Source organism: Bos taurus, chromosome 5, assembly GCF_002263795.3.
Source record: "Bos taurus isolate L1 Dominette 01449 registration number 42190680 breed Hereford chromosome 5, ARS-UCD2.0, whole genome shotgun sequence".
NCBI classification, from domain to species: Eukaryota; Metazoa; Chordata; class Mammalia; order Artiodactyla; family Bovidae; genus Bos; species Bos taurus.
In genome coordinates, this window is record NC_037332.1 from 110,050,837 (window position 1) to 110,072,087 (window position 21,251).

The 21,251-nt window shown below is 56.9% G+C and overlaps 1 protein-coding gene across 13 annotated transcripts in view; it reads right to left on the minus strand.

Annotated features, from left to right (window-relative positions):
* CSNK1E (casein kinase 1 epsilon) overlaps nt 1-21,251 on the minus strand; it is a 36,960-nt gene that overhangs the window by 4,479 nt on the left and 11,230 nt on the right. For 6 of the 13 annotated variants that reach the window (XM_024992282.2, XM_024992283.2, XM_024992281.2 and 3 more), the window contains exons 1-7: nt 20,429-20,704; nt 16,873-16,957; nt 7,017-7,127; nt 6,737-6,885; nt 5,101-5,329; nt 4,318-4,488; nt 3,015-3,163 (exon numbers count right to left, since the gene is read on the minus strand). In XM_024992282.2, the coding sequence (XP_024848050.1) occupies nt 3,015-3,163; nt 4,318-4,488; nt 5,101-5,329; nt 6,737-6,885; nt 7,017-7,127; nt 16,873-16,948 (885 nt within the window). In that variant the 5' untranslated portion in view covers nt 16,949-16,957; nt 20,429-20,704. The other 7 variants (XM_024992285.2, XM_024992286.2, XM_024992274.2 and 4 more) reach the window with 7 other exon arrangements.

Here is a 21,251-nt window from a genome sequence, read left to right on the forward strand (position 1 = left end):
AGAGGATCCTTGGATCCTACAGGAAGAACCGGGACCCAGAGAGGCCTCGGGAGGCCTGGGGCCGCACAGCTCAGGGCAGAACTGGGCTATGTCCCAGTCTCCGCTCTCCGTGCTCCCAGAGGACTCGGGCAGAACATTCTAGAGGTGTATGCTCTCCGTCCTCCCACCCTCAAGCCTGTCCAGGCAGGCCGGGAAGCACCAGGGCGATACCACCTGACCCCGGGTCCTCATCCTGGGCTCCCATCCACTCAGTTAACAGATGGGGAGAGAGAACGACTGAGCCAGAAGCAGGGCCAAACCTGTAAGAGCGCTGCCATGCCCACTCATTAAACATCCCTCGGGGAGGGGGCACATCCACCCTGCAAGGCAGGTCCGAACTCACTCTCTGGTGGGGGGACACTGAGGCTCACTGAAGTCAAGTGACTCCCCCAGAGGTGCCCAGCCCAGGGGCTGTGGCTGAGCAGAGGGCTGGAGCCCTCGCCCTCCACAGACTTGGGCCCACAGTGGCCCTGCAGCAGAAGGAGCTGAGTCACTCATCCCGTTTTCCATCCAACCCGAGTGATGCCTCAAGAAATGCACACCAGGAAGGTCTCTTGGCTTTTATTTGCCCACAAGAAGACACAAAAGGTCAACGTCCGAGTCACATGAGCCTTCCCCCGTGTTGTGCAGACCCCTGTCCTTGGCAGTGTCAAGTTTCCACCCGGCTGGCTGGTTGGACTTCAGAATACAGTGGCTCTGTGCAGTATCCCAGGTTCCAGGTATCGGGGGACTCCGGGGCCCTGACGCTGAACAATACGGCGTGGCCCCTCCAAGGAGGGAAGTTCTCAGTCAAGGACAGGATCCTTCCCATGGAAGAGTTTGCAGCCCTCGGTGCCCAGCATGGTGTCCGGTCTGCTGGTAGGTGCTGGTGAAGGCTTCTTGTAGGCAGGGCAGGAGGGGTGATGTGGGAGGAGCTTGGCCTTGAGGTAAAAACGTGGAAGGTCCCCAGGGCGTGTCCACAGATACTTCCGCCAGGGGCAGCTGGAGGTGGTCAAGCTCACCATAGCGGGGATGGGGTCAGAGGTGCCCAGTTATCCAGTCCAATGGCCCTCAAGTCGGAGATCGGTGTGGGAGGTTGGTACCTCTGCTCAGCTTTTGCCTCTAGGGCCTGCCTCGATGGGAACTCCAGGAAGGGGTCAGGGTGCCAGCAAAGGGTGGAGAGAGTGCTCCCGGCCTGGCTTGAGGTGAGATCTTGTAGGCTGGGTGGTCCCATGAGAGGCTCTATGAGGAGCCATCTGGAGCTGCAGGTGCCCCTGGACTTTCTGCAATGATGGATGTGTTAACATCCACCTTGACAGGTGTGGCAGCCACTAGCTGGCCACCTGTGGCTCCTGAGAACTTTAAATATGGCAAACGATCTGAGGAAGTATGTTTTCAGCTTTAATTAACTTTAATGAAAAATTAGCCACATGTAGCCAGTGGCTACCACATTGGCGGGCATAGGCCCAGACTGCAAAATCCATTCTCTGAGCTGTACCGAGAGGAAGGGCCAAACTCGGCCCTGAACCAGACTCATGAATACGTCTGTACATGGATGAGAGGGTGGGCACAGTGCCCTAAGCAGCACCCTGGGGTGAGAGCTGTACTCCTAGACAGAAGGTCTGCGGTGATGGCTGCCACAGCCCATCTCCCACCCTTGGGGCCCTCCAGCCTGTGGGACATTTTCATCCTCCGCCCAATCTCCGCCCCGCTCCTTAGGCCACTGTCTGAGAGTCAGAGAGAGCGCGGATCAGAGACCAAGTGCCAATCCCAGGGTCCTGGAGAACAAGGCCTCGTCCTGAGCATCCGGCAGAAGGGTGCCCGCCAAGAAAAGAGGCAGTCAGGAGGACATGCACTCCAGGTAGGGGCGTTTAATGAGCTCAGGTTCAACACAGAGGCTGCCGGCGGGGTCTGGCCAAGGCTGTTCCTGGGGTCCACTGCCACCAGGCCCTCCAGGGCAAGGAACATGGTGTCTCCTTCAGGCTCTGTTCACCAGGCAGCTGATTCGTCCCCAAGAATCTCACAGCAGGGCCTTCTCTGTACGCCCTCTCCACTATACCCCCACCACATCAAGGGCTGTCTCCTCGGGCCTGGCCCCGATGGGCTTGGGCACACCTGGTGATGTCAGAACTGGGGCCCCGCAGCCCAGACCACAGGCCAGTAGTTTTGGGGGGGCAGCTCCTCCACCTCCTCCACGGGCCTATGTGGAGGGTCCTGGGTGCCCAGTGGCGCCGGGCACCTGGAAGGGACAGAGAGAGCACAGCGGAGGCTCAGCCTCTTGGGCTCCCCCACCCCGCCAAGCGGTAAGTCTCGGAGAAGTCAGATCCTGGAGGCGCTTACCAGTACACAGGTGGGTTCGCCGGCCCAGCACAGGGACAGGGGCGGGGGCTGGGCAGTGCAACAGCTTCGCTGTCGCGGGGCTGAGCCTGGCTCGAGGAAGCCCCCTTCTCCAGAAGAGACGTGAAACAAGATACAGGATGTCACAGATTCCGGAGTCCCAGGCCCAGCGGTTGAACACTTCTCCCCACCCCACCCCCACAACTCTTAAGAGAGAGAGAGAAAAGAGAGGTGCCTAGCAAGACCCAGGGTGCCACAACCAGGGAGAAGGAAGCCACAATGAAGGGGTCCAGGCTGGCCAAGGGGGACTCAGCAAAGGCCGCCAGCTGGCACGTGCAGGACACCAAGAGCAAGACGCTGCAGGCCAGGATCAAGACAGTGGGGGGGCCCACCAGTGCCATCCGGGCCCCGCTCACCCAGGCATCCAGGACGGACGGGAGGCCCAGGTGGGCCCTCTCGGGTCCGCTGGGAGGCGGCACCCCACCTGGGCCCTGCTGACCGCGGCAGCACAGGCTGTCCGCACGGATGAAGCTGGAGTGGGGGTCACGTGTGCCGTCCAGCTCATAGCTCCCTGCTTCCGGGAGCCCCGCCCACCACAGGGTCACGTTGGCCTTCCCGGTCCAGTCCCCCATGCCCGCCTCGGCCTTCAGGAGACTCACGAATTTGAGCATGTTCCAGTCGAAGACGTAGTCGTAGGAGAAGCCCTGCCGGTGGAAGAGGTTGCGGAAGAGCTGGCGCAGGTAGGAGTAGTCGGGCTTGTCATCAAACCGCAGCGAACGGCAGAAGTTGAGGTATGTGGAGAACTCGGCTGGTGCGGGGGGCGGGGGGACAGAAGGTGCTGTCATGAGGCCTGCACTCCCGGGGCCCCCCGGACGGCGCTGTGCTACCCAGCCCCCGCCCCTACAGATGCTCTGGACCTAAGAGGGGTCAAGACGATGTCCTCCCTACCACGATCTGTGAGCCCCAAAGACAGTCAAGAACCTGATGGAAATTCTAAGCCATAGGAGAAAAACTTGGGTTTCCTCCTCTGAAAACCAGAGGTGAGAGAGGGCCCTTGTGAGATGACAGAACACACACACACACACACACACACACACACACACACAGAGGTTCCTCTCCCGGGGCTCCTAAGGCCCGTGTAATTTCCTAAGTGGTGAGAGCACAAGGAGCATCCTGTCCAGACCTCAACGGAGGAGACTCCAGGTGGCTCCCGGATGGCAGCGGGTCAGCAGAAAGACCAAGCCATGATCAGAAACTTGCAACTCCCGGGGCCCACCCCTACCCGCTTCCCTAGAGAAGGGAGGGGGCTGGGATCAGAGTTAATGGTCGCCATGCCGATGGGATGAAGCCTCCATAAATATTGCAACAGCATGGGGTCTGGAGGGCTTCCTGGTTGGTGACCACATCCCCAACTCCACTCAAGAAAGAAGCTCCTGCATTCAGGACGCTCTTAGACCTCACTCTACAGGTCTCTCTTCAACTGGCTGCTCGTCGGTATCCTTTATCACATTCTTTCATAGACTGGTTAAAACGTATTTCCCTGACTTTGGTGAGCCAAATTAATCGAATCTGAAGAGGGAAATCTCAGATTTATAGCCAACTGATCAGGAGCACAGGTAGCAACCTGGACTCGTGACTGGCATCTGAAGTGTGGCAGGAACAGCCTCGTAGGATTGAGCCCTTAACTGCAGGGTCTGACGCTTCCTCCAGGGAGGTAGTGTCGGAAGTGAGTTAAAATGTAGGACACCCAGCTGGTGTCAAGCAAGGTCCAGCGTTGGTCTCAACACTCAGCCCTTGCGAGGAGAGGCAGGAGTGTGGGCTGAGGACAACAACAGAGCTATGAGTGACGGATGTTGTGGAGCCGGGCAGCGGGGCCAAGACGGGCTCTGTGTGGCCTTGCTGGGCCTCAGAAGGGGCCTTGGGGACCGCAGGCTAAGCACGCTGCCCCAGCGGGCTACTCACAGGGGTAGCCTTTGCAGAGGACCTCGATGGGCGTTGACATCTTCTTCTCGCTGATCCGCTCGTACTTCTGGCGCTTGGTGGCTGCTTTGAGGCCCTGCCAGGGCAGGGAGCCCAGGTTGAAGTACATGAGAACGTAGCCCAGACTCTCCAGGTCGTCTCGACGGCTTTGCTCTGCAGAGTCAAGGACAAGGTGAGGGGCAGGGTCCACCTGGGCTCCTGGCTGAGGGGGCCAGGACCCCTTTCTCCAGGACCTGCTCTTTGACTGGGGTGAACAACCCTCCCTGTGCACTCAGCACGAGCCCACCCCACCCCACCACATGCTGGCTTGCTGCACTATTACCCCTCCTGCAGAGCAGGGGCCTGAGGCTGGGCTTTGCTCACTCAACCTAGGCCTAGTGTCTCCAGCTCAGGCTCTCATTCATTTAGTCCCTGTGCAGTAGGCACCCCGGGGCCTCCCTGCCCAGCCCACCCCATGGATCAGGCACAAGCAGTGGCATCAGACAGGCCTGGGTCAGACCTGACTTTAACACTTGCTAAGAGCACGACCTTAAGTGCCTGTGTCACACGGTCAGCCTGCAATTCCCAGCTGTAAAAATGGGGACACGTCCCCGCCCACCAAGGCTGCTGTGGGGATGACTAAGGCATGAAATAAAGAGTGCTTCTTGCGAAGAAGAAGACCTGCCTGTGTGACCAGCTGAGGAATAAACCCAGGCTGCAGAAGGAAGCCAAGGTCCTGGCGGGCAGCCCATAGGTACCCTCTGCTCCCAGGTCTTGCGCACTCACCGATGCCCAGGTGGGTGTTGATGGAGGCGTAGCGGGCAGTGCCAGTCAAGTTCTTGTTTTCCCGGTAGGGGATGTGCTGGTGGGTGCGGGCGTCCCGGTACTTCTTGGCCAGGCCGAAGTCAATGATGTACACCAAGTTGCCCTTCTTCCCCAGCCCCATGAGGAAGTTGTCAGGCTTGACGTCCCGGTGGATGAAGTTCTTGGAGTGGATGTACTCAATGCGGCTGATCTGGGGGAGGGGACAGCGAGTCACTCAGCAAGTGCTGAGGCAGGGGGAGCAGGGCTCGCCAGATGCTCGGAGCCAGGCCTGGGCTGGGGGCTGGGGCCCTACAAATGGAAAACACATCCGTGGTCCCTGCCAATGGATGGGGACCCCTGCCACGAGGAGGGGAGCAAGATCAGTCTGCAGCCACCATGTATGATGATTTTAAAGGGGCAGGTCAGGGAAGGCTTCCTGGAGGAAGCGACAGTAGAGAGAAACTCTGATGGAGGGGTTCATCGGGTTTGCTGTGACACAGGAAAGAAAGCAAGGCAGGAAAGTACATGGCAAGCTCTAGAAAGGAAGCCCAGAAAGGCACTCAGGCCTCATCTGCCTGGCCCTACACCCTCAGGGTACAGAAGAGGCCCTCAAGGAACCAGAGAGGCATTTCAGAGGTTGTTCTGCCAACCAGACTGGGGGGAACAGGAGCACATGGAACCCTAAACTTGGTAGGTAGGGGTGACAGAGATGAAGCACACAGGCAGGATTTAACCCCTGGCTTCTGGAGGATACCAAAGTCAGGGAGACACAGAGGACCTTCCTTTCAACAATGTGTTAGAAACACATGTTAATAAATATGCACACAATCTGTCTTCTGGCAGGTTGGCCCCCTCCCTGGGCCTCAAGCTTCTGAATATTTCCTAAACTCAAAAAACCTAGACTTTTTTGAGTTTCACGTCCTGTGAGAATCTGACAACCCTCTCTGCGCACACACATTTAGCCTAAAATTGGAGGATGTCTGCGGACTTTCTGCAGGGCAGACACAGACCCTGGGGAACAAGATCTCCACGTTCCATTCCAGGGCCAGGATTTTTGTTTTTTTTTTTTTTTGCTGTGCCATGCAGTATTGTGGGATCTTTGTTCCCTGACCCAGGACTGAACCTGTGCCTCCTGCATTGAAAGCAGAGTCTTAACCACTAGACCACCAGGAAAGTCCCCCAGGGCCAGGATCCTATGCTTTACTTTTTTTTTTTCCTCCCTTGAATTTATAAAAGGATTGAGGATGCAAGAAATGTTTGTCCGTGGGCACTGGGGCCAGGGGGCGTCCCAAGTGACCCCACAAAAGGGAGCCACTCCTGAAGAGACAAGGCCCAGCAGCTTACCTATGGCCACTGCATGGGAACAGGCCCAAAGGTCTGGGTGACCGCAGGCTTTTCAGTCACCCGAGGGCAGAGTCCCAGGCCTTCCGTGGGAGCCCAGCTGAGCAGGTCTGGAGCGGAAACTGGCAGTCTATATGTTAATACCCACTCCCAGCCATGGCTGATGGTCAAGGTCCCCTGGTCCCAGTCCCAGGTCGCTGTCACTGCTTCCTGCTCCAGCATCCTCCAGCTGGGTACCCAGTGGCCCCCGGCCTGAGGGAGGAGTTGGGGGACTCACCATCTGGTCGGCCAGGAGCAGCACAGTCTTGAGGCTGAACTTGCGGGAGCAGAAGTTGAAGAGGTCCTCGAGGCTGGGCCCCAGCAGCTCCATGACCATCACGTTGTAGTCCCCCTCGGCCCCGCACCACTTGATGGATGGGATCCCCACTGCATGGAGGCAGGGCAGTCAGGCGCCATCACTCCCCAGCCCACCAGTCCCTGGGCCCCTCCCCATGCAAGTGCTCAAGGCACAGGTGCAGAGCTCCCACCCCCACACCCACCGCCCCTCCGGCCCTCACCTCCCCCCTGCATCATTTTGTAGAATTTGCTCTCGATGTGCAGCTGGGGGTGCTTCGTCTTCACACACTCTAGCTTGATAGCGACTTCTTCACCAGAGGCAATATTGGCACCTGCAGGGGTAGAGGGACCCAGGTCACACTCAGCTGGCCAGGCAGCCCCAGGCCAGGACCACTCCATGTCTGCCCCTGAGCAGCTCAGTGTCCCTTGGGAAGAGGCTGGAAAGGTGGTGGAGGCCCCAGGCTGTATCCAGGGGAAGCAGAGGGACCAGGGAGCACAGAGCATGCCCCTGACCCAGCCTGGGCAGGAAGGGAGAACCAGAACTGCAGCACGTGCTGGTGGAAGGAGGGAAGGGCTGCGGACCATGCAGAGAACTGGAGGCTGGGGCAGCAGGCGACCAGACGGGAGGGGGTCAGGGCGGGGCCAAAAAACGTTCCCAGACCACTCAAGGGAGCTGTGTCCTGCGGAGTGGGGCCACTGAGGACTCCCTGGAGAGAGGCGCCGTCAGTGGGGCGTAGAGCCGAGGAGGGGAACGGGCAGAGGCGCAGGGCCGTCTCGAGAAAGATCCCAACCCAAGCTGTGCCGGGCCTCAGTTTCCCCAGCTGCAGCCACGGGCAGGCTGAGCTGGAAGGCTGGGGGCTAAGCTGAGAGGCCAGCTCCTGCTGGGAGCCAAGGGGTACTAGAGCTGCCATCACTAAATGGTGTAGTCTCAGCACAGAGACAACACAGAAAGTCCGGAGGAGGAGACAGCCACTGGAAGAAGGGAGGGCATGATAAAGCCAGGACCTTAAACCAGGGATGCCCGAGATGGGGCTCCACAACAAACATGCCTGGAACAGCTGGCAATCTGAGGAAAGACAACACAGCTCACGCCACGCACCACAAGTCCTGAGTAGAGCAGAAGATCACATGGGGGAAAAAAGACTGGAGTGTAAGTTGGCTCAACCACTTTGGAGGCCAGGCTGGTCTCTGTCTGGTAAAGCTGAACACACACAGACCCTCAGCCAAACCAGGCCACTCCCAAGGGTACACCCTTCAGAAACGTGACCGCCGGGAGGCCAAGCAAGGACCTTTGCGCAGCAGCAAAGGAGCACAACGTCCAGCGCCAGAAATCAGCCACGAGGTGGGGCAGGCGCCCAGGGACGCCCCAGGCAGGGGGAGCCAGCACGACGGCTGTGGGGGTGGCTCTCTGCACCTGAACCCTCCCTGGGCAGAGGGCAAGGAGCAGCACCGCTGACAAAGGCCAGAAGGTGGAGACACCCGAGAGCCCATCAGCGCAGCCGTGGACCGCCACTCTGCCTGTCCCTAAAAACGAACAGGGGACCGACACAGGCTGCGACGCTGACGAACCTCACAAACATGGTGCATGGTGGATCAGCCACACTCCAGAGGGCAAACACTGTCTGATTCCAGTATATGAAATGCCCGGAACAGGGGAACCCACAGAGACAAAGGTTAGACTGGTGGCTGCCAGGGACTGGGGCAGGGGGAAGTAGGACAGGCCACAGGGCAGGCTACCCTGCTTAACAGGTGCAGGGTTTTCTTCTGGGTGATGAAAATGTTTTGGAACTAGACAGGGATGGTGGTCACACACACTGGGATTGTACTAGAGTCAGTGAAGCTGCTCAGTCCTATCCGAACGTGATCCCATGGACTGTAGCCTACCAAGCTCCGCCATCCATGGAATTTTCCAGGCAAGAGTACTGGAGTGGGATGCCATTTCCTTCTCCAGGGGATCTTCCCGACCCAGGGATCGAACCCAGGTCTCCTGCATTGCAGACAGACGCTTTACCATCTGAGCCACCAGGGAAGCCCCTGAGATTGTACTGCTGCTGCTGCTAGGTCGCTTCAGTCGTGTCCGACTCTGTGCGACCCCATAGACGGCAGCCCACCAGGCTCCCCGGTCCCTGGGATTCTCCAGGCAAGAACACTGGAGTGGGTTGCCATTTCCTTCTCCAATGCATGAAAGTGAAAAGTGAAAGTGAAGTTGCTCAGTCCTATCAGACAATGGTATACTTTTAAAATGATTAATTGTATGTCATGTGAATTTCACCTCAATTTCAGGGGGAGAAAAAAAAGAGGAAGGAAGAGACAGAAGGATGCAAGCACAATCCTGACTGTCTCAATTTTAAAACATTCCATGCCGAAATATATACAGTTTAGGGATATAAACATGTGATAGAACTCTTCAACAAAAGGGAATAACTTAAAATGTAAGATTCAGACAGTCCTTACCTTTGTTTGGGGGAAGCAAAGGGCAGGATGGGGTGTGGTTACCTCCGTGTGGGGGAAGCAGACGGCAGGATGGGGTGGGTTACTAGGGGTCTTCAGGGTGACAGAGCTGTCTTCCTCCAACTAGTGGTGAGAAGAGTGCCTTAAACCATGCACATGTTTTATACATTTAATTTAAAAAATAAAACAATGAGATGTTACAGGAAGGGAGCATTGCTTTTAATTTGGGGGTAGGCAAGGTTTCCCAAAGAAAGGCAATGCCAAAGAATGTTCAAACTACTGCACAATTGCACTCATCTCACACACTAGCAAAGTAATGCTCAATATTCTCCAAGCCAGGCTTCAACAGTATGTGAACCAAGAACTTCCAGATGTTCAAGCTGGATTTAGAAAAGGCAGAGGAACCAGAGATCAAATAGCCAACATCTGCTGGATCATCAAAAAAGCAAGAGAATTCCAGAAAAACATCTACTTCTGCTTTATTGACTACGCCAACGCCTTTGACTGTGTGGATCACAACAAACTGTGGGAAATTCTGCTAGAGATGGGAATACCAGACCACCTGACCTGTCTCCTGAGAAATGTGTATGCAGGTCAAGAAGCAACAGTTAAAAGTGTACATGGAACAACAGACTGGTTCCAAATCGGGAAAGGAGTACGTCAAGACTGTATACTGTAACCCTGCCTATTTAACTTATATGCAGAGTACATTATGAGAAATGCCGGGCTGAATGAAGTACAAGAAGGAATCAAGATTGCCAGGAGAAATATCAGTAACTTCAGACATGCAGATGACGTGACCCTTATGGCAGAAAGCAAAGAACTAAAGAGCCTCTTGATGAAAGTGAAAGAGGAGAGTGAAAAAGTTGGGTTAAAACTCAACATTCAGAAAACTAAGATCATGGCATCTGGTCCCATCACTTCAAGGCAAATAGATAGGGAAACAACGGTTGGGCTCCAAAATCACTGCAGATGGTGACTGCAGCCATGAAATTAAGACACTTGCTCCTTGGAAGAAAAGCTATGACCAACCTGACAACATATTAAAAAGCAGAGACATTATTTTGCCAACAAAGGTCAGTCTAGTCAAAGCTATGATTTTTCCAGTAGTCATGTATGGATGTGAGAGTTGGACTATAAAGAAAGCTGAGTGCCGAAGAATTGATGCTTTTGAACTGTGGTCTTGGAGAAGACTCTTGAGAGTCCCTTGGACTGAAAGGAGATCCAACCAGTTCATCTTAAGGGAAATCAGTCCTGAATTTTCATTGGAAGGACTGATGCTGAAGCTGAAACTCCAATACTTTGGCCACCTGATGTGAAGAACTGACGCTTTTGAAAAGACCCTGATGCTGGGAAAGACTGAAGGCGGGAGAAGGGGATGACAAAGGATGAGATGGTTGGATGGCATCACCAACTCGATGGACGTGAGTTTGAGTATGCTCTGGGAGCTGGTGATGGACAGGGAAGCCTGGTGTGCTGCAGTCCATGGGGTTGCAAAGAGTCGGATACGACTGAGCAACTGAACTGAACTGAAAGGTCTTCTATCCCTGACTTAACATCCAGAAGCCATAAAAAAAAAGTCTCCCTCCCCTCCAAAAGAGGAATCGCTTCCGCATGGCAAAAACACCACAAACAAACTCCAAAGACTTACAGTACATACTCGTAACTTTTATCAATGGCAAAGAACTAATATCACACTTATACTGAGCATCTACAAATCAGCAGGAAAGAGACCAACAACTCCACAGAAAATAGGCTGAAGGAGTCAAACACACACTTAACAGAGAAAGAAATTATTAGTATAAAAATGGCTTACTCATGAAGACACCCAACCTCCTGTAAGAGAAAATATAAGTTAATATTATCCTGAAAGACCAGGTCCACGTAAGGTGGCCTGCATTGCAGGGGCAGGGGGCTCCCCTCCCCAGCGGGCAGGCCCCATATGAACTGGGGAAGCAGGCTGCAGGGCCGCCTGGCTCCCTCCGGCTTCCACTTGGGGGAGTTTAGTCGACACAGGCACACACAGGGCAAAACAGGCCTGGATGAGGCTGTGGGCTGTAGGCTGTTTGCAATAGTAAAAGCTTGGAAACAACCCAAATGTCCAGCGCAGGCCCTGGTTAAATAAAGAAAGGCCCATCCATAAAGCGGAACACAATGGAGAAAGAATGAGGAAGCTCTCTCGGTGCAGAAGTGGAAAGATCTCAAAGATATAGGAAGTGAAAAGGCGAAGTACAGAACTGTATGTATTCTATGCTCGAGGACACAGTATGTATCTGTGTTTGGTTGTATCTACATAAAGAAACACTGAAAAGAAACAGGAGAAACCCACAAGGCTGGAGCAGGGCAGGGGAGTGAAAGGACATTTCTCTGATACTAAGTTATATGTTGCCCTTGTTCTTTTTCAAAACCTTTGTTAAAATTCACATACTTTGAAGTGTAGGATTCAGTGGGGTTTTTTTGGTACATTCACAAGGTTATGCAACCGGGACCACAATCAATTTTAGAATACTTTCACCATCCTCAAAACACGCGTATCTCTTAGTAGTTACTCCCCACCTCCCCCAGCAACCCCCCCAATCTAGGCACCCACGGAGCCACTTTCTGTCTCTATGGATATGCCTACTCCTGCCACTTCATACAGATGGAATCATACAATATGCGATCTTTTGTAACTGGCTTCTTTCCCTTAGTATGCTTGTGTATTTTGGACTTTGGTTGTGTGTATTTTCATTTCTGAATCATACAAAATTAAAATTAAAAAAATAAAGCAGATCTCCAAATTCAGTGCACAATGGGAGGAGAGAAAGCACTGTGCAAACTCTAAGGTGCTTTTGAAACATCAACACTCATCGCTGGGGAAAGCCTCGCGTGTTTCTGGGGGCACAGTAAGGATGCAGGCGGTGGGGGCTGGGGCTCACTGCAGTCCACCAGCCTAGCAGTGGCAGGAAAGGCTGCAAAGGCTCCTGCGGTGTGAGGAGGACTGGGCCAGAGTGGTCATAGCATGTGCAAAGGCCCGACGGGTGGGGTGCAGTGAGCTCTGGGTGGTTCTGGTGCAGCTAGCTGGTGCTCGAGTGGGCCGAAGCAGACAGTGGAAGAGGTGAGCGGGGAGGAGGCGGGAAGGGTCTCAAGTGCCACAATCCTAGGCATCAGCCTGAGCCTCTGGGGACCAGGCCTGGCTGCCTTATTACAGGGCCCTGTGATTCTGTGGTGGGGCCGTCCTGCGCATTGCAGGGTGTTCTCCAGCATTCCCGACTCTACCCACCAGCTGCCAGCAGTCCCCCCACCCTGAGCCAAAACAACCAAAACTGATGTCTCCCGTGTGATAAAATCCGGCAGTCCCACCTGTTGTTGGGACCACTGGTGTATCAGGAAGGACAGGAGAGGACTTGAAGTTGGTGGGGATCTGCACAGAGGCTGCTGCAACTGTCCAGACGACGGTGGCCCCGCTCAGGCAGGGGGCAGGGCCTGGGCGACGCAGGGCCTTCAGCACTTATGATTCAGCAGATTGTGCGGAGAGCAGAGGTGCACGGGGAAGGCCCCTCCCCGAGATGGGGGAGGGGGGGTGAAGGGGAGGGGCCTTTGGGCCCTTACACACCATCCTGCAAGTACTACTGCCTTTATCTCTATTTGACACGTGTGGAAACTGAGACACCAAAGGTCAATCAATGAGCAAACGCTGCACAGCATCCCTGAGCAGGGACCTAAGATGTTAGACAAAGGCGTATGACTCCTACTACTGCCAAGCTGCCTCCGGGTCCCACCAGCCCCACCAGATCCCCGCACTGCCCCTGAACTCTTACCAGGAAGTTGCAAGTCCTCTCTCTGACCTCCCTTACTTCTCACAGCTGTGGACCTGAGGCTCAGACAGGTTAAGTAACTGGCCTGAGGTCACACAGAACCGGCTGGGGCAGAGCCAGGATCTGAAACTTCATCTCTGGAGCTGCTGCTTTTTTCTCGATTTCAATTCCCTAGCATCTCATTCATCACTCAACAGACACACACTGAGCCCTGAGCCGGCCCCGCCTTGGAGGAGCTCAGCTCACCTTCTGTGGCAATGACAATGGATAACTTTGACTAGGCACAAAGCACCAGGCGAGGGCAGCAGAGGGGGCCCCTTGGTCGGATACAGCAGTTCTGCAGGGAGGTGGGGCAGGGATGAAACACTCTGGAAAACAAATTTGGACACAGAGAAGGGCTTGGCCCCGGCTAGCCCTTGAGGGTCTGGGACCTTGGCAAGTTCTAGATGGGGAGGAGGATGACCAATCTCACATGGGGGCTCCCTCAGACACTGGCATAATCAGGGACCTGGCTGGACGGAAGGTGGGGATGACGCACACCCCACAATCACCCACTGCAGTGGGCCATCCCCTCCCCATTTGGAACTGAGGCCCAGAGACTAAGAAGAGGTCTAGAGAGTTCCTGAGGGCAGTCGGTCGGCAGCTGGTAGAGTTGGTGGCACAAGCTTGGCCACTAGCAAAGCGGGCCACCCCTGCTGGGCAGCCCCTTGAGATGCCAAGGGCGAGGGAGGAGGGACCTGAAGAGGACCACTACCGGCCAGGAAGCCACATCCACAAATGTGCTTGCCCTCGGTCGATCCTGGAAAGCAGGGCCTGGAGGCCGCGCCCAGCCCCACCTGCAGAGGCCATCTGGAGTCAGGCCCTGGCGCCAGCACCAGCGATGAGAATGTGGCCAGAGCTCTGAACAAAGGGAGCCAGCGAGGCCAGCTGGGCAGGCCCTACAATCCCTGCCACCCCCACGCCAGAGAAAGGGGCCCAGGAAGGAGCTGGCGGGACATTGCACCAGGCCAGGGTCCCCACGGCCTGTGCACCGATGAAGGCTGGACAGTCAGCGGAGAACTGGCTCCTGCACCCCCTGCCCCCACCCCAGCTCAGGCCCAAGGGGACCCAGCTCCTCTGATGGTAGCAAATCCTAACCAAGACTGAGGGCTGGGGGACACCACAAGAAAGCACCACTGCTGGGCTGAGCGCATGCAGAGGGTCTGTGTGCCCTGATCTCGCTGCTTCTCGCCACCCTGGTGGCCTCACGACCCCACCTTGCAGACGGAGATGCCAAGGCTGGCAGAGGTCATCCCTTGTCCAAGGGCACACACGAGGTAAAGAAAGGCCAATACCCAGAGCCGGTAGAATGTACTCCAGAGTAAATTGGAGGAGTGAACTCGGACCTAAACTTTAAAATGAACTAGATGAATACTGGGAATTAAGGCTTCTCTTGGTGGCTCAGATGGTAAGGAATCTGCCTCCAATGCGGGGGACCCAAGTTTGGTCCCTGGGTTGGGAAGATCCTCTAGAGAAGGAAATGGCAACCCACTCTAGTATTCTTGCCTGAAAATCCCATGGACAGAGGGGCCTGGTGGGCTACAGTCTATGGGGTCGCAGAGAGTCAGCACAACTGAGCAAGTCACACAGATGATTACTGGATAAACAGAAGTCCTGTCCCAGGGAGGACCAGGAACACTGGCTTTCTGAATGACCTTGGGTTGCCCTCCATCTCGGGGCCTCAGTTTCCCTTCTGTACAGAGAAGGCCTGGGACCCAGTGTTGTGCATCTGCCAAAAGCCACCTTGAACCAACGGCTCCAGGCTTCAGTTCTGAGCCCGAAGCTGCCACGATAAGCGGATCCTCTATGTTCACCCCAATTTCACAAACAGAAAGGAGATGGGGTACCTCCCTCTTTCACGGATGAGAATGCTGAGGCTCAGAGAGAGAAAATGACTTATCCCAGGTGTCAAAGCCCATGAGAAATAGACCAGGGACCTGAACTTGCCCCCCACATCCCATCCTTCTTCTCCCCTGCCACTTCACAGGCCTCTGAGTGTCACAGCCTCATTTCCTCATTCCTTCATTTCAGAGGCTTTCACTGAACCCCCACGTGCTGAGCCCTGGGGCAAAAGCATGGAGGCAAGCCAGTGCCCCTCCCCACCCCCACAGGAGTTCAGAGTGGCAGAGCAAACCCTTCCATCAGCTCCCGCTTGCACTGTCCCCTCCTCCTCTGCCCTGGGCTCTGCAGTGTTTACAGGAGGGTGGTCTACTAGGTACCTGACCGTGACGTGCACATCTGGCTGGCACTTGCCAGTCTACAAGATGCTCTCCTCATGTGCCTCCTGGAAGTCCTTGGTCAGCCAGGCGGCAGCATCACACAAACCTGCTGCATCGCACAGACCTCAGCGACTGCACCAAGCCAGGTCTGACGGCTCCCTCCCATGTTCTGTCCTCTACACTCTTACTCCTTGGAGGGTTATGGGTAGAAAGTCTGCTTTTTCTAGTTGTTTTTTTTTCTTTTCTTTTTTGGCCACACCACCTGGCCCATGGGATCTTAGTGCCCTGAGCAGGGATCGAAACTGCGCCCTTGATAGTGAAGCATGCAATCCTAACCCCTGGACCTTGTCACCAAGAGAGCGCCTTGTCATTTCTAGTTTTGGAGAGAAGTCTTGGTGGCCAACCTGACCATTCCACCCTGTCTCGATCTGTAAAGCGGGAACAGCTCGGCGTTGTCCCCAGAGGCGGCTGTAAGCAGAGACCACATTCGCACAGGGCTCCCAGCACAAGTACTGCCTGAAGAATGTGGGCATACATGTCTCCCCCGACCTTGATGGAGAAGAAGTGGCTCACTGAGAAGCAGATCTCATACCCCAAGAGGGCAGGGACCCAGACCACTGGGTAAGAGAAACCCTCTGAGGTCTGAAGCAACAAGCCCGGCACACTGACCTGTAGGCTTCCTCCGCTCAGGACAGAACTGACCAACGACTCTTTTTCCAGGAGGGAAACTGAAGCACAGATGCTGGCAAGAGCACAGGGACAGCAATGGGGAGAAACCCCAGGGGCTGCTACCTCGCTCTAACAACTCCCACTCCCGATCGACCAACACAGTCTCTCTCTCTGGACCAACAACTGCCAAGGAAGGGTCGCGCCTCCTGACTTCGCCCCCCTCCCCGATCCAGGGCCGCTGAGAAAGTGGCATTCTCCAGGGTCAAGGACAGGGATGAGATGTCAGTGATTTACTCAATCAACAACACGAGACCATGCTCAGCCTTTCAACAGGAAGCACATCCGGGGAGAGAGATTCTAAAAAGTTAAGACCACCGCCGCCGCCCCGCCACCGCCCCCCCGCCGCCCCCGCCCCCGTGGTTAGTGGGGAGGCTGCATCATTCCAAAGTCTTCCTGGGCTGAATTCCAGGCGGCCGTCTGGCGGGGCAGGCCAAACGGGGGAAGCAACAGCGGCCCAGGCCACTTCTGTCCACCAGCATCCTTTTTCCCAGGAGACAAGACAGGGGTGCTAACCCAGCCTGGGCTTTCCCACGCCCAGATGGAAACCCAGGTCATCTGCAGCTAGAAACCAAGAGTTAAAAATACCTCCTACAGCCCGATGGCAGCACTGACATCCCGGCCGCCCACCCTCCTGCCCTGACTGAGGAGGAGTCCCTCGGCCTGCCTCACCCCCAGCCTGCGGCTTCCTCCCCACCTGGGATGGTTCTGGGACAAAACGATCAAAACACGGTACCAGAGTCAGGTTCTAGCTTCAGAGCGTGAAATCTTGGCATCTTTCCTCCGAGTCCCCAGCGCTGTCCCAGGGGCTCCAGATCCACTGAGCTGGAGCCAGAAACACTCACCTAGGTAGATGTCTCCAAAGGACCCGCTCCCGATCTTCCGGCCCAGGCGGTACTTATTCCCCACACGTAGCTCCATGGTTCACTCCTGCAGAGGGAAGCAGAAACACAGGGTCAGAGAGGAGGGGAGCTGGGAAGGGGGTGAGCCCCCAGACCCCACCCCTCCACCACCAAAAAGGTCTGACAAAGCCACAAGAAAAAACTCGGGACACTGGGATCTCCATCCGGCTGGCCTGGAAGGGATTTGGCCTCACTTTGCCTGAGGGCAACCATGTGTCAGGTAGCCCAACAGCCTCCACGGGTGGTGAGGCTATCAGAACAGGTGTCAGTGTCGCCAGGCAGAAGAAGGGGGTTGGAGACAGGGGGCAGGAGGAAAGAGCAAAGCAAGCAGTTCCTCGGGGGACATGCATTTGGGGACTCTCCAATAGGAGTCTCTCAGGGCAGGCTAGTCACAATGGGCAAAGACCCTGAAAGGAAAATCAAGGACAGAGGGGGTGATGGGGAGGGCAGATGCAGAAGCTGATCACCTTGGGGCTGCTGCCATGGCAACCACCTGCTAATTCCAACCTCCAGGGACAGGAGGACAGAGTGAATGGAGGGTCCCCAAAGGAGTTCCTCAGCCCCCTTAGGACGTGGAAATGATGGGGTCCCGGTGACCCCATTCCCACCCCAGGCTTCCAGCACCAAGAACTGAAGGCCAGGTCTCCACAGCCTGGACAGGTCTTCCCAGAGGTAGACTCTACAAGTGTGCACTGAGCCCCACAAAGAGAGGTTGCCCTAACTCAGGGGGAAGGCCAGAAAGGGGCCCCCTGAACATCCAGCTTCTGGCCTTCTCCCTCTCTCAACCTCGCCAACACCAAGAACCGCAACAGGACTCTGTACGGCCTTCTATGGATAGACAGAGAGTTTGGGGCTGGCTTTCTTCAAGACGAGGAGGGTCTCCTAAGAGAGCCCTGCAGAGCAACCAAGGGGACCAAAGCCAAGTTTTGAGCCGCCCGTCAGCTTCTGTGGGGTGGGAGGAGTCTGGGGGGAAGTGCCTATCTGAGCACTTTCCTCCCTGTTGTGCCCCACGCTGGGTGTCCAAGCTTTCCCAAGCTCTCTGAACAGCAGGGACCACCCTGGGAGGGACCCCTCTGCTCTGGCCTGGGGCAAAGGTCTGGGCACTCTCGAGGTTCTGGCCAGCAGAGGAGGAAACTCCAAGGCTGGGAGATGAGGTCTTGCTCTGGGGGGGCCTATGAAATAAGGAGAAGGTTGTGTGGGGGTCGGCTAAAATCACAGAGTGTCTACAAGACAGCCAGTGTAGACAACTAGGAAGGCGAGATGCTCTCTGCAGACAGAGAACTCAAGCCCAGGGAGGTCACGCAGCCTGCCCACCTCCCCTCCAGCAGCAAGTCTCCTACCCTAAGGCCCAGACAGGGCTCCTGCTGCCCTACCTGGCGGCCTCCCACCCACCAGCTGATGCCAGGGCCAGGAGGCCGCACAGGAAGGGGGAAAAATGGCAAAGTCTCAGCCCCTTCCCCACACTAAGGACTACCCGGAAAGCCAGACCCACCTGGGAGGGGAGGTGGGAGGAGAGCTTTCTGCCACAAGGTCGTGGTCACTCTCTGCCCCCCCCCGCCCGGGTGGAGGCGAGGAGCCGACAGCTCCTGCCCAGGAGAGACGTCCACCCCAGTGCCAGTTCCCAGGGAGCCGCTGCTAGCCCTTCAGCAGTGGTCACAAGGAAGGAGCCTCCACCCCGCGCCGGCCAAACTCCGGGCTCTCCACCAAGGGCCTCTGCCCACACGCCCCGGCCAGTCTCAGTGGAGGTGCCAGGGCGGCCAGGAGAACCCACTCCACATTTGTGGGAAACTCACCCGCCACACACCTCACACACACACCGTCCTGTGTGGACACTTCAAAGGAAGAAAGAAACGCAGACATGTACCGGGAGCCCCGCTGTGGGGGGGGGGGGGGGGGGGGGGGGGGGACGCGGGTGTGTACACACACAAACACCGCCAACCCCCAAGTCCGTTTTCCGCCAACGCCAATTCAGAGACCACACATGGCAGCCAGGCAAGCCGCAGGTTCGGAAAGGAACATAAATACACCCGCATCCTATATTACATAAATACCCACGCCGGGTTATATAAATACCCGTGCCCTCCCGTCTGGGTGTCTTACATAAATACACCGCACATGACCCCCCCAGCCCCTCCCCACTCACCCGGCTGTCGGCAGAAAAGGGGAGAAGAGAGGGTGCAAACCACTAGCCCTGCAGGCAACCCACCCCCCACCCAGCTCTGTGCTACCACCCAGACCGGCCAGTGTTGCTCCTACACTCCAGGGGCCAAGGCCTCAAGGAGAGCCTAGAGTGTCCCAGCCCTGTCCCCCTCAAAAGCCTCCCAGAGAGCAGAAAGACTTGAGGCGGGAATGGGAGAGGCTTTCCAGTTCTTTGCTGCTTCTTTTTGGGGGGAGGAAGAGGGGGTGGCGCTGGAAGAAATGAAGGGGATAAAAAAGGCGGACGTGAAGATTCCAGAGTTTCAACTGGTTAAGAAAAATGAGACAAACTACCAAGCTGAATGGCACATGGGCAGTCTTCTTACTCCCTGCCCACCTCCCTCCCTGGATCATTAAAATAAAAATTGGAGGGACATCCCAGCCAGCCAGCCAAAGGAGCCCCAAGACACAGGCATTTATTGAACGGGTGCAACTTAAGACACTGGGGATCCCCTGGCCCTGTCCCCAAATCCTTCTCCCCAAAGAATGCTACTCCAAGAATATATGCAAGAAAACTAAGAGAAAAAGTTGGGGAGGGGGCTCACCCCACTTTGAGTTTGGGTGTGAAGACCTTGGGAATCTGCTCTCTAAAGACACCCGGGCACAAACATAGTTTTCTCTTCCGCAGGGACTTGCAAAACATGGATTTCTCACAGGCAGAAATGGGAGAATCCGATCTGATAAATAACCCCCACCCCTTTCTTTCTCTCCACAAAGGAAAACAAGAGTCGGTGGCTGGGTGACCACACACCCCATCACCCCAGGGCCCCAAAGCGACCCCATCCAACACGCAGGAGCAGCCCTGCTGACCCCCAGGTCTGGAGCACTCAAGCCAGGAGCGGAGGGGTGGGGGGCGCTGCTAATGGGCTAGTGAAGCCTACCGAAGCCAAGGGTTTGGCTGAGAATCCCGAATCAACAGAATCGGGTGTCCCCGGCACCCCAGTCCCGGACCCCCCCACCTCCGTCAGCGTCCTCAAATCGCAGCCAGGGGTGGCCGCCTCGGCCGGCCGGGGCCTTGAAGGGTCCAGCTGGGGAGACAGAGGCGAGCCGGACTTGGGGTGGGGGGCTCCCCTGGGCAAGCCTGCAAAATAGTCACCCTCCTCTCCTTCTCGTCCCCAGCCGCGCCTTTGTCCTCGCCGGGCCGAGCGGGCGGCGCCCGGGCAGCCCCCCCATAGCCGAGTGCGAACGCGTGTGTGTCCGCCCTCTCCCCCCTCCCTCTCGCGCAAAAACAAAGAGGCGGAGGGAGCCCCGTTTCCCCCCAGGTTTGCGCCCCTCCGCCGGCCCGCGGCCCCCCAATATTTACCCCGCCGGGAAGGCGCCGGTGCCGGGCCGCTGCTCGGGGGGCTGCCGCAGGCGGGGGCGGCCCGCCGGGGCGGATGCCGGAGGATTTGCAGAGCCGCCCGCCGCGCCAGCCTCTCCCGGCCCAGCCGCCGCCGCCGCCGCCGCGCCGCCGCGCCCCGCTCCGCTCGCCCCGGCCGGGTTCAGGATCTGGCTCTCAACGCCGCCGCCGCCGCCGCCGCCACCTCCCTCCTCCGGGCCCTTCTGCCCGACCGCCCCCGCCGCCGGCTCGCGCGCTCCCGCACGGCGCGCGCCCGCCGGCTCCCATTGAGCCCCGGGCCCGCCCGCTGATGTCATCCCCGACCCGCCGCCGCCGCCCCGGAGGATTTAAAGGGCCCGCGCCCCCCCTGATCCCGGGGACGCTGGGGGCCCGCAGCCGGGAAACACGGTTCCCCCCACCAGCCTCGCGAGGAGCGCCTTCCAAGGAACCGGGTCTTCCGTGTGGGGCCGGGAAGCGCACACAGACACGAACACCACTGATCCAGTGGGGGGCACAGGTGGAAAAACCTGGGTGGTGGTGGGGAGGAGGAGGCGCCCCAAAAGCTGGGGTCTTCTAGCCCCAGACCGTCCTCTCTCCTCTGCCGGGTTCTGTCTCCTCTCACACCCTAGCAGTGGGCCCCTCCGAAGGCCGGTGTTTATGTGAGTTACTGCAAAAGGAGATTGTTTAGAGAGTTGAGGGCTTACTCCGCCTCGCCTCGGGGCTCTGAGTGCTGCTGAGCACGCAGGCCAGGTTGACTCAGGGGCCAACTTTTTGACAAGATAGCAAGAGATGGAGGGACATTGACAAA